The sequence below is a fragment of the Pteropus vampyrus genome, unplaced genomic scaffold (assembly GCF_000151845.1).
Source record: "Pteropus vampyrus isolate Shadow unplaced genomic scaffold, Pvam_2.0 Scaffold348, whole genome shotgun sequence".
Classification (NCBI taxonomy): domain Eukaryota; kingdom Metazoa; phylum Chordata; class Mammalia; order Chiroptera; family Pteropodidae; genus Pteropus; species Pteropus vampyrus.
This window is the reverse complement of record NW_011889129.1, coordinates 2,100,989-2,114,618: the sequence shown is the minus strand read 5'-3', so window position 1 is coordinate 2,114,618 and position 13,630 is coordinate 2,100,989. Positions and strand designations below refer to the sequence as shown.

The 13,630-nt window shown below is 38.7% G+C and overlaps 1 protein-coding gene across 9 annotated transcripts in view; it reads right to left on the bottom strand.

The window, feature by feature from the left end:
* BTRC (beta-transducin repeat containing E3 ubiquitin protein ligase) overlaps positions 1–12,603 on the bottom strand; it is a 148,837-nt gene extending 136,234 nt beyond the window's left edge. For 3 of the 9 annotated variants that reach the window (XM_023522513.1, XM_023522514.1, XM_023522516.1), the window contains exon 1: positions 12,451–12,598. In XM_023522513.1, coding sequence (XP_023378281.1) covers positions 12,451–12,498 — 48 coding nt within the window. In that variant the 5' untranslated portion in view covers positions 12,499–12,598. Of the gene's footprint in view, positions 1–12,068; positions 12,218–12,450 lie in introns of those variants that run through there. The other 6 variants (XM_011378874.2, XM_023522518.1, XM_023522517.1 and 3 more) reach the window with 6 other exon arrangements.
* Positions 12,604–13,630: the final 1,027 nt, after the last annotated feature.

The window sequence follows — 13,630 nt, the reverse complement described above, 5'->3', positions numbered from 1 at the left end:
AGATCTCAGTTCTCCCCAAATTTACTTATAGATCCAATGCAATTCCAATAAAAACCACAGTAGGATGTTTTGTGGAAATTAACAAGCTGATTCCAATATATATAGCCAAGAACAGCTAATGAAATTTGGGATGGGGTGGGGTGGAGGATGGCATATACTCTCATACATATCAAGAACTGGTATAAAATTTAGTAAATAAGGAAGTGTGATATCGGCACAAGAATAAATAGAGCAATGGAACAGAACCCAGAGTCCTAGAAACAGGTCTACACATATATACAGACAGGTGTATATGACAAAAATGACTTTGCAATGCAACGCAGAACCATCTTTTCAATAAATGGTACTGGATCAATTGGATATAAAAGGAAAAAAAAAAAAAAACAATTCTGTTGTCCATCTCATATCAAAAACAAACATTAATTCCAGATGAACAGAAGATCTAAATGTAAAAGGTAAACATTGACAGTTTTCAGGGTCTTGACCCATGTTCACAGCAGCATTATTCATAAGTCAAAAAAGTGGATGTCCATACAGAAATATGGCAGTCTTGGTAGCCTCACACAGGGTGCTGGAATCCAAATGGAATGAGGAGAGCAACTAGTACAGGGTATCATAGCCTGAAGTGAGGAAGGTATTCAAACAGGAGGGTAGGGCAACAGTCTGATATAGGAGTCTGAATAAGGTGAGAATTCATAATTTTTTAAAAAGATAAAATTAAAAGATATAAATGTACCTGTGCATGTGTGTATATGTGTGTGCGTGCGCGCACATATGTTTACATATACAAATATTTCCTACCTCTGTCCAGTGAGAGGGCCTAGGAGCAATGACATCCTAATAGCAACAAGCACACCTGATACCCAGATCTTGACTTCTAAATATCATTCTCTATTAAAGAAACCATGGTTCATTGGAGAAATCACTGATTCCAGAACTGGAGCAAAAGAGTACAAGATGAGCCTACAGTATCTTCTTATACCAGAAAATAAGAAAATGCTCCAAGAATGATGGGAATACATCAAAAAGACAAAAGAAGTGGCTTGAAAGCACACTCGCTATCAAAGAGAGAACAATTTAAGCAACAAAATAATGATAGTATTGGATAATAACCCACTGAATAAAACAGGAATTCATAAGTCCATTTTGTTAATAACTAGAAAAGCTGATGAATAGTTACATGGTTTCAAAATACCTTCCCATAAAATACTTATCACAAAGAGAAAAACAATAATTTTAAAGGAAGAAACTGGTAGATGCCACCTTAATCAAGTAAATAATTATAAGACAAAAAAAATCATGTGTCATCTGATAAGAGGCAAAAGTAAAACAGCATCATGTCTGTGGTATTTCTGTCACCAATACATAACCTAGATTTAATCATGAGGAAAACAGATAAATTAAAATTGAGGGGCCATTCTACAAAATAACTAGTCTATAATCTTTAAAACTGCCATAGTCATGAAAGTCTAAGTAAGACTAAGGAACTATTTCAGACTGAAGGAGACTAAAGACAAATGACAACTAAATTCAACACATGATTCTGGATTGTATCCTTTTGTTATAAAGAACATTACTGAACTGGCAAAGTTTTAATGAGACCTGAAGGTTAGATCTGTAATTGTACTGTATATGTTAATTTCCATTTTTCGATGGTTATATTATAGTTATAGAATGTCTTTGTTTGTAGAAAATGCACACTAAAGCATTTGGTGATGATATGACAACTTACTCTCAAATGATTCAGGAAAAAATGCCATTTGTGTTGTACTTTAAATCTTTCTGTAATTCTGAGACTGATTCAAAATTAAATATTAAGAGAAAGAACTGCACTGATACTTACCAAACACTAAAAATAAAGATTATGTGTGTGTGTGTGTGGCATATGTGTGCACGCACCCCCCCCCAAACACACACACCTCAATTAGGCAGGGTACCTACCTTCTCTTGAGAAGGACCATACATATTAGTTTTCCATGGCTGCTGTAACGAATTACCACATACTTAGTGGCTTAAAACAATACAAACTTATTATTTTACAGTTCTGTAGTTCAGAAGTTCGAAATGGGTCTCACTGAACCAAAATCAAGGTGTCAGTGAAGCTGTGTTCTGTTCTGGAGACTCTAGCTTGCCCTTTTCAGCTTCTAGAGGCCTCTCACATTTCTTTGCTCATGCTCTCTTCCCCCATCTTCAAAGTCAGCGACAGTGGATTGAGTTCTTACATGGTCTCATTCTGACCTCCTCTTCTGCCTCCCTCTTACACATTTCAGGTCCCTTGTGATTATACTGGACACAGCTTGGATGATCCAGGATAACCTACCTATCTTAAATCAACTGATTAGCAACTTTAATTCCCGTCTACCATGTAATTTAACATTCTCAGGTTCTAAAGACTAGACTGGACATCTTCGGGGATGGGGGTACTTTAGTGTGCCTACCTCAAAGAGTTTCCTTTATTCTGAGATTATATCCTTTCTACTTTTGTGGCATTAAAGTACTTTCTTTTATAAAATGATAGTGCTAATAGTGGTGATTCTTTTTAAGTACTGGGATGTAGGGGGAAAAAAACTTGCTAACCCTGTAAATCCTGTGAAAGCAGTACAAAATTTGTGACATTTTTACTGACCTCAAGTGAAAATGTGAGCGCAGTCTTCCTGCAAAAATACCATATACTTGATGAAAGATTTATATTTTTAAGAATAGTCCTCCCTCATCCACAGTTTCACTTTCTGCAGTTTCAGTTACCTGAGGTTAACCACAGTCTGAAAATATTAAAAGGAAAATTCCAGAAATAAACAATTCGTAAGTTTTAAATCACATGCCATTCTGAATATGTAGGCATTGTATCATCTCACATCACAAGAAGGATGAGTATAGTACAATAAGATATTCTGAAGACAATATTCTTAACTTTTATTACAGTATATTGTTATAATTATTTGTTTTATTATTAATAAATTAAACTTTATCATAGGTATGAATGTATAAGAAAAACCAGTATATATAGGGTTTGGTACTATCCGTGGTCTTGTATCTCCTGCAGATAAGGGGGGACTACTGTATAAGGAACAAATCAATAAGAAAAGGGAAGACAAATAGAAAAAATGACCAAGGCTTGAAGAGACAAATTCCTAAAATGAGGATATATCTAAACAGCCAATAAACCTAAAAAGGTGCTTGATTACAGTAGTCATTAAGGAAATGCAAATTAAAACAGTAAGATAATATCATTCACCCACTAGTATGATTAAATGAAAAAGACAAAATCAAGTGCACGTTACAAGAATGTGCAGCAACTAGAACTCTCATATGCTTCTGTAAGAAGTGTAAAATGGAAAATAGTTTCATAGTACCTGCTACCCTATGACCCAGCATTTGCACTCCTAGGTATATACCCAACAGAAATACGTACATATGCTCAAGAAAAAACATATATAAGATTATTTATAATGGCACAATTCACAGTAGCCAAGAACTGGAAATAACCTAAATGTTTATCAACAATAGAATGGATAAAAATTTGAAGTATATTCAAATTTTAGATATACTCCACATAATGGAATACTACACAGCGGTAAGAATGAACATACCAAAACTAACACAACAAATCTGAATGAATCTTCTTAAAAACAATGTGGGACAAAAGATGCCAGACACTAAAGAATATATACTGGAATGATTTCATTTATATGAGGTTGAATACCAATAATTAAAACTAATCTATAGATATTAGACAATGGTTACACAGAAATGATCACTGGGTAAAAATCCAATGAGCTGTATACTTATGATTTGTACCCTTTCTGTATATTTATTTTACTTCAATAAAAAGCTTACATACACATACATACAAAAAGTACACCAGAATATTATTTTTTAGATTATTCTTAAATACAAACTGGACTCAGTCCAAATTCCCCAGCCTTCCAACCTATCTTCTTTCTTGTCTCCTATGAACTTTATAGTGAAGTCATATCTATGTACTCACCCTGTGCCAGCCCATCTCCTAATCATCTGGCCTTTGCCCAAACTACTCCTCTTCCTGGAACTGCCCACCTCAGAAGTAAGTCTGTCAAAATTTATTCTACAAGATCCAATATGAGGCTTTCTTCTTCCACAAAGCTTTCAAAGTTCTCTCCAGTTAAAATTAATTTCCCCTCCCTTAACTTCTACAGCACTTTGTGCCTCTATTTTGGCATTTACCAAAGTGTGCCTTAGGAGATATTTATAAATGCCTATCTTCTCAATAGATTGTGAAGTTCTAAAGGAGAAAGAAGTTTTGCACTCAGTATATATATTTTTTTCAAATCAGGTTGCATGCCAACTATTATGATCTCACCTTCAGTTCTCAGCCCACTGATTTTGCCAAATACTATTTAACAGGAAAATGCAGTGCTTCAACACAATTTAGGTACATAAAGTCCTAAATTTCCAATGAAAACCTTGGATACATATAGGAGGTTTATGGTGCAAATTATTAATTAACATATTACACATGGCAAATTACAACGAACTGAGAGGAGAAAAAAAAAAAAAAGTCTTTTTAAGTAGGTAAGACTAATAATAGCCCATTTCCAGTTAAAAAAAATGAGCTCAAAGTGAGGTGTCTGTTCAAGCTACCACTGTCAGTCCCCTGGCCAGTATACCTGCTACATTGCACTCCATGATCAAGTGCAGGTGTTCATTCAGAGTACTTGTTTAATAAATATATACACTCAATATACTACATTTTAATGTTTGATTCAAAACATAGTCACTGTAGAAAAACCAGAAAATATTAAAGAATGTGAAGAAATGAAAAATCACCTAAGTAATCCTTTTGTGTTCACTAGAACATTTTCATAAAATATATTTAAATACTTCCAATAATTCAGCAATTCACAAATAACCACATTAACAATTTAGTTTAGCATAGTACCTCCTGAGTAAAAGGATTAATGCACCTGTACTGCAAAAACATTATCCACATGCTACAATTCCTGGATGTCTGTCTCCATAACTTTTCAGTGAAAGCCTGAATGTCCCTGTGTATCTGAAAATATCAGCACATACCTTTGCAGCCTTAGGTTTAGGTGCAGAGAAAGGACTGAAGAGCTCTAAACCTACTGCCAAGGGAGTTGTTAGGGAATTATGTACGACCTTGGTTCAAATTCTATTACAGTTCAAATTCTGTTACAAATGCCATTGGAGTAACATCAACCTTATCCTTCCCAAGGAAAGAAGAACAGCACTCTGATATTGATGAACTTTTCAGGGCATCGCTGTGGATTAAAATCAAGATTCTGGTTATTACTTTATGTTTTTTTCCCCTATGTAAGATGATGCAAACATATCTGCTATATTAAATTGTGATTCTTAGAGTATCCAACCAACAGGTATCATTCAATAACCAAAATGAGAAAAAGCTAGTCAGGATAGTGCCAACAACTGAAAGCAGAAAAAAAGCATAATAGTTATCACAGTAAGCATTTTATCATTCTATCAATAAAGTATATTAGATTATCACAGATTATTGTTACTATGGTAGATTATTGTGCAAATTACTCCCTCCCCGACTCCTTCTATGGTCAGTATACTTTCTTGCCCCTTGACCTCGGGCTTGACCAGGTGACTTGCTTTGGTTAATGGAATATTAGCAGGTGTGATTCAACCAATGATTGGAAGGCATTTGGACAACTAACTGGGCTTGCTTTCTTGTGCCTTTGCTGTAGCTATGAGAAGAGTTTTGCCAAGGAAGTCACTCTTTAGCCTGAGTCTGAGAATAACATGTTGAACAGTCCAGAGTAAGCAGCTAACTCCAGTCACCAAAATAAGCCTAGTCTGTATCATCCAATACCCAGCAAATCCACATATTCATGCAAATAAATATCTATCATTGTATGACATATTTTGTGATTCTTTACAGGGGTCCCCAACCCCCGGAGCTGCATACCAGTATCAGTCTGTGGCCTGTTAGGAACTGGGCTGCACAGCAGAAGGTGAGCAGCGGGCGACAAAGTGAAGCTTCATCTGTATTTGCAGCTGCTCCCCAGCACTAGCATCACCGCCTCAGCTCCATCTCAGGTCATCAGGCATTAAATTCTCAAAGAAGCACCAATTCCTGGTGCCGAAAAGGTTGGAGACCACTGCTTTATTACACAGCAATAGCTACCGGATACAGTGACTGTGACAACTGTAAAGTCTTACTCCATTTCCTCAGTAATTCAAATGATCAGAAAATCTATACGTAAGTCTGCATAGTAACTCTTCCACTCCAGCCACCATCTGACTAGTAAAAAAACTGTCATCATATTACTGTTTCATTGCTCTTCAAAGATGAAATACTATAGTGTAAGTCAGGGTCTCAAGTCAGACTGACTGGGTTTGATCTCTAGCTTCTCGCTAGCAGAGTGACTTTGTGCAAGTTACTTAACCTCTCTGGAATCACTTTTCTCATCTGAAAAATGGGGTAACAACAGTATTCAATCTATCTTACAGAATTATTGGGAGGATTAAATGAAATAAAATATGTAAAAAATTTAGAACAGTGTATTTAGAACATAGTAAACAATAAATAAATGATAGCTGTTAGCTATTTATGGTTGACTATATTTTAAAAAGAAATAAAAACACCATTCTACCACTTCTACTGTGATTATCTTATTATTGACACAGTGTCAGGTCAGGTCAGGTCAGGTCAGGTCAGATCAAAAGCCTGGGAATAGAAGGCAAGTATACCAGAAGGGAGAACCAAATCTCAGGAAGGAGCAAGACCTCAGTAGGAAAGCCCAGCTTAAAAATTGAGTCTTAGGCAGACAGGAATTCTCCGCCAGTTGTGGCTTTTGCTCCCTTGCTCCCCACTCCCCAACTTGGCCACAAATAAAGACAATCTAGAAAGTAGGATAGTAGTGCCCCAGAGAACAAATCATATTTAGTTCAACATACTCTCAATATCTATTCCATTTTTATCTTGGAGTCTTTGGTAAAATGTTCTAGCTCTGTCTTAATTGGGCTTTCAGAAACTAAAGCGAATTATCCAGAGATCTTTCCCTATTCCCCACCTACAAGGTAAATCTTGTAGAATACAAGCTGAAACTATAAGACCTGGTGGGCTTTTCTCGTAGAGATTTTCCCGCCTCCATTGCCAATTTTAGGATGCTGGGATTGATTTACTAAGGAAAAAAGCAGTTTTCTTTATAGGAACCAAGCTGTTAAACTTTGGTAAATATTTTCTATTTCATCCTCAATGAATCTTATGCACATTTAGAAAGCACTTCTGTGCTATATTAAAACATTGCTAGAAAATAGATGGGATTTTAAAATACTTTAATACCGCAAATTTTTTTCTTTTTTCGTTCTCATTTTTTTTTATTGTAATGCTATTTACCATAATATAATTTTATCTAGACATGACCAAGATCTTAGCCCAAGGACTTCTGAAAAGGAGAAATGGCTTCTGTCTCCCTTTTTGCTTAGCTACCCCTTCCATCTTGGTTGAGCTCACTGTATTGACTCTCCATTGACAGACAAGTCCTATGAAGAGTTTCTGAGGATCTATAGGAGTAAATTTTGGAAAGGGTCATATATATCCAGAGTTTCTAGTTCTATTCTAAATAGCTGACTGAAAGACAAAAGGTGAAGATGAAAATGAAGGCCTATTGCAGGATGAGGTGATAGGGTGAGGTGATTTGCTCTGCAGCATGAGTTATTAAGTTCAGCAAATATTTATTGGGTACCTGCTGCATGCCAGAAGTCATGCTGGCTTCTGGGGATACAAAGGTGAATAAATTCTGTACCCACCCTACCACTGGGACATGTGGTGGGGTCAGGTAGCAGTAATTGAGGTGAAAGCTGTGATAAGAAAACTTTGAGCAGGATGTTGCACGACATGGGGTGGTCTGAGCTGACACAAGGGCTGGGTGAGAGAAGGCTGGGGATGAAGCTGTGAGTAGCCTTGACCTTATTCTGGGGCCTGGAGGATTGTGACCTAGGTTCTCGGCAGGCTCTGAGGATGGGCTGGTGTCAGAATGACTGGTTGGGGGCTGTCACCAAATGTTGGTGAGTGGATGAGGGCTAGCCTAAGCACAACAGGAAAAGATGATGAGATGAGTTGCTGAGGGTCAGAGTGACTGTGAAAAGGGAAATGTAATAAATAAAAGGTCTTACATAATGCCCTGTCTCCCTTTAGTATGAGGAAAAACATTCTTATCTGTGTCCTTTCTTTAAGGATTTAAACAGAATACGAATGATATAGAATAAAAAGTGGTCTCTTGAAATTTTCTAATTTAGCAATAAAAAATTTCTGACAACCATTCAAAATAGTTTTACTCCACATCTGTAACTCACTTCTAGTAATTTACTATGTGTGTCTATTACAAACACAAATCAAGAAAATTAGCACAAAGAAAAATTACTAACTTGTAATTTGATACCCCAATACCTATACTGCATAAAAGTATCCCAAAAAGAAACTGAAGGCTAAATTGGGAACAGGGATTCATAGAACCTCTGACAACTTAAACTTAGAACTAGTTTCAAGCATTCATCCCAGCTGGTAATCCATCTCACTGATTTAAAGAAAAGCCCATTACTATGAAAAACTTGAGTATTTTTAAGTGCAATTCCTTGCTTTTAGATACATATGCTTCTCAAGCAAATTAGAAAAGTTACTGAATCATATTAATTCACCCACTATTATCTCTACAGCAACATTATTAAGGCAAGTCATGCAGGAGATCACATTAGTTCCTTAAGTTAACCTCCAAAAAGAGATGCCTCCAGAAGCATTCCTAGTGTTATAATCCACAAATGTGACTGATCGCATTTGTATTTGTAGCCTGAACATACAACTAGAATAGCATCATCTACAGAAGAGAGTCTCAAAAAGCCATGCTCCTCCACCCCAGCAATTTCTCCCTCTCTGTTTTTGCATGACTCTCTTCATGTCTATAGGTAGAGATTAGTTTCCCTCCCTCTGACTCTGGGCTGGCCTTGACTATCTTTGACCAATAGTGACATTCTCAGAGTTAGGACCTAGGACTTAAGAAAATTAGCTCACTGGCTTCTATCTCCTGTCTCCTGGAATGCTCCTTCTTTGAACCCATGCTTCAAGGAAATCCAAAAGCCATGTGGAAAGAGAAGGCGCACATAATGGAGGCCTGAAGGCCTTCAGAGCCAGCTGAAGACTCTGGCAGTGACCAGCTATGTGAATGTGGCCATTCTGAATATTCCAGTCATGCTGGCACCCCAGACAACACCAAGTGAAGCAGAAACACATCAGTCAACCACAGATTTCAGAAAATAAATTGTTTCTTTTTAAGCTACTAAACTTGGGGGTGGTTTGTTACACAGCAAGTTACCTTTTATCCAGTTTCACTTATCTATCAACTGCATAAAAGTCTTTTATATGCCCTAAAATTATTTCATCCCAGTTTCAAAATGTTTCTCTAGTTCTAAGGACTTTATCCTATCCATTTCTTAAATAAATTAAAAACTTCACCCCTAACCTGTCTTTCTATCTCTCTATATATATTTAAATACATATATATCCTTATAAAATGATGCCTACATTCCCTCAGTCATTTCCATTTCTCTTCTCAGGTCTTTTTCCAGTTCTCATTTATCTTTTTCTGAGGAATTATAATATTGTTGACCAAGGAAGTATTAGGAAAAGTCCTTGAGGACCTGCTAAAGCTGAATGAGAGATATTGCACATAGGTTATTTAATATACACAACTGCTTTAATATCATTTGTTTCAAGAAGTTAAACTACTTTTCACAAGTATCCAAGGGTAAACTTTTAAGTCTAGACCATGTGTGAATTATGGTTAACTCTGTATTAGCAGTCTCATTAGTAAGATTTTATTGTAAAATTCCTCATTGGAGTGCTACATTAATGTGGTAGAGCAAAATTTACAAAAAAGAATATCCATTTCATGTTGGCATTTTAACACACTACATTTTCTTAAACTATGGAAATCAGGGTATCTGTACAAAAACTGTCATTCATAATTCACAACCGAGGGAAAGGTAAGGCCAAAACAAAGCCAAATACTATACAAAATTTTTAATTTAATTAAAAGCATAGCCCTTCCATGTGACTGTGCACTAAACATCTGGTGCAAGCACAAATAAAATAGCTTCCCAACTCAAAACTGACTCGGAGTAAACAGACATGTTATAGCAGGGTAAATGGGACCAAAGGCAAGTTGTGACTTACTCAGATTCATATTAAGACTGTTGTTACTGAACTGAAAAAGAATATCAAATCTCTAACTCTCCATTTCCTGCTTCAGTTATTAAGGTGCCATTCTTAGTGACCCTCTTCCAGTTGGCCTTTTCTCAAACAGCAGCCACAAAAGCAGGCAAGGTCAAAAATGAAAGTAACTAAAATTAAAGAAAAATTGGCTTCTCCCTATGGAAACTGATTCAACATTTAATAATGTGTGGTGCACCAAAAGCTGCAAACTACTACATGGCCATCTCCATGTCCACTTTAACTCAGTCAGGAGACCATTATCAAAATATAACTCACTGGTACAAAGCAGAGATCAAGTAGTTGAGAATGTTCCTAGGCTGAGGTCTGATGGGAGCAAAGAAGATGATCTCATAATGTCTCTTTATGATCTGTAAATCACACTATTCTATAAATCTGATGTAAGTGTCAAGATTAGGATTAAGTCAACCTCTAAGTAGGAAAACAAAAATAAGCAGCTGCAATTTTTCTGACTTAAATCTAGAAGCTGGCTGTAGATATAAAGCAACTTCCTTTTACTTCTAAAGTCCAAAAAATTTCAAAGTCTTGTCTTAATGTTTTAGAATTTCAACATTGGGCAGAAAGTCAAGAACCTCCTTCAAAATGGAATTTTGTTAGTGATATACACTCAAACTTTAGTTAGGTGTTTTTGAAAGCACTCATACAAAATAAAGTTTTAGTAAATCTGACCAGTCTCTGAAAATGTATTCTTATAAATAGGGCCATTTAAAGCCTAAATTCAATTAGGTTAGTGTCTATGTTAATTTAGATTCATTTTGGTATTTCAGGCAAAGACACAAAATAACAACTAACAAAGAAATAGATTTAGAGTGACAAGTTACAATTACTTCTGAAAAAGCAAGATTTGACTGCAAATAATATCCATGTCTCTAAGACCACCTGTTAAGATGGAAGTCTATGCATCCCATCATTCTTTAGCTGTATCACTAAGTCTGGTTTTACACCTATGATATACAAGAAGCGTCAGATTAAAAGCATCAAATACCAGACTATACAAAATTTCCAAACATAATCATAGCATAAGAAAAGCATGATACAAAGTTAAAGAACTGGGCTCCAAAGGATTTAAACACACCCACAAAATTCAATCCAAGCTCCTATGGTGCTTCAACCTAAAACTGATAAGTAACAACCAATCTTGACATCTCCTATTTCCTTACCTACATTCCCCCTTTTAGCTCCTGCATTTCTCCACTGATCTCATCACTTCTCATGAGTCTTGTGATTCTAATCTCCACAGCCTCTCCTTTCCCAGAAAGTAATACCAGCACCTGGCCCCCACATTTTACTATCTCTACAATTTAACACTTTTGTTTTGTTTTACTCTATTAGATATTAATTTTGCCCCCAATCTCGTGTACCCAGGTTTCCCTGACCAATCATCAACCTCTTGCTTTTCATCATCTCGTCCTTACTACAAATATTTAGCCTCTCTTTTCAAAGTAGAGTATGTATCCCCTATTCTCACATTTGTAATTCTGGCTCATAATCAACACTCCATTCTTTCCTCAGGGACTGTCACCATAGCCCTTGAGCCCCATCCCCAGCTCTTATCTTCCTAACTAAGGCCTCTTCCTTTCCGGAGTTTGTCAACATTAGTTTGGCCAAGCTGGAATTGCATCCTGAAGGTAAAAGCTATCTCTATCCTCTCATTCTACAAAACTATAAGTCGCCCACCAGTCTTGGCTTTCCTCCACCCTTAGATCCATCTGCATCCAGCCCTGCGGGTCCCCCTCCCCCCTAATAGCTTTCCTCCCACTATTCGGTGCTCCCCTTCCTCACTCATGAATGCACCTCTTCTCCCGGGCCTTACCCGTAACCCTGGCACTGGGAAGGCCCGGCCCTCACCGCGTCTCTCCTCCGGGGTTCCTCCGCACTTCAGTAACTGTCCCCACGCCCCTTTCCCTCCAGGGCCCCGCGCGCCGCTCGGAACCCCCTCCCCGGTTAAGCTCCCGCTGTCACTTGGCCTCTCATCCACAAGATGGCGGAGCTGCTGCCCCCACCCCCAGGTCCTCTCCGCAACCCCCTCCCGCCTCCCTGGAGCTCCTGTCCCGTCCCCTTCAGCAAACCCCGCCGCCGGCCTCGGCCCAGAGTCCCGCTGCCCCTTCCTCTGGAGGACAGGCAGCCCAGGCCCGAGACACCGCAACGCCGCAAACGCCACAGCCTCCACCGTTTCCCGGCCTGCACCTTCTCACCATAAACTTGAGCGCTTTTTCCTGCAGCACCGCCTCGGCCGGGTCCATAATCGCCGGGAGCCACTGGGTCTGCACTCCGCTGGGGCCGCCCCCTTGGTGCCAGGCCGCAGCCAACGCAGCGCCGGGATCCCGCCTCCTCTTCCTTCCCCCGCCCTTTCTTATCTCTAGGCACCCGCAGGGGGGCCGGGGAGATCAACTGTTTTGTGCGCATGCGTGGGCCCGCTGGCTCACCGGATTTGTAGTTCTGGAGCTTCCCTCAGGAAAATGAGAGGCGCCACCGCGAACTGCAAATCCCGCGGTTCACTGCGGAAGGGTCGCGCGGCTGACAAGCCAAATCTAGACAACCCGCCTTGAAGTAGAGAAAATCAGTTGTTGGGAATCGTAGTTTACAGCCTCTACGGGATGGAAAACGGGAGGGGCACGGGGGTCTCCGTGGTTACCGAGCGACGCCAGTGGCGGCTTGCCTGGTATTTGATAGCAAGATGGCGACCAGTGCCTCACTCATAGCCCAAATACTGGAAAAAAACTGTGAGAGGACTCAGTTCCTAACACCACTCTAATTGTGGTTTTAGAGACCTGGCCACCCCTCAATTTCATTTATCTGACGTCTGCAGGATGGATTTCGACCCAGGGGCGCTGGACCTATGAGCACCTGGCAGCCTTTCACAGACCAATGCAGAATGTCAAGGTCCTCCTAAACCACACTTCTCCCGAGGACCTTATTCGACCCCGCAGCAGGCCAGGGCCCGATAGGACTCGGTTCCGGATATTCTCGGGTGTTTAACACTCAAAATTGGCCAGCTAGTGCTAACCTGAGTTGTCAGCCCTGGATTAAGGGTCAAACAAGTACTTACCAAAGGCCTTCAATAATGGAATATAGTGGCCATCCAGCAAATAAAGCATATGTGTTTAGTTTGGCCTTCAAAGAAACAGCACAAATTTATTTTGGAAACTGAGTCTACTCTAGATGGAAAAAACACTAGGGTTGGGCTGAAAGTGATAGGCTTGTAAAAACATATCTGAATTTATAAAATAAGTGAATTGTCTTTTCACGTATAAGAAAAATTTGCATTGTAAACTATTCTGTTCATTCGTTATTCAACAACAGTAAGCACATAACTGTGTGCAGACATCATCCCAAGAAATGGGAATTCATTAGTGAACATGATAGACCCCTTCT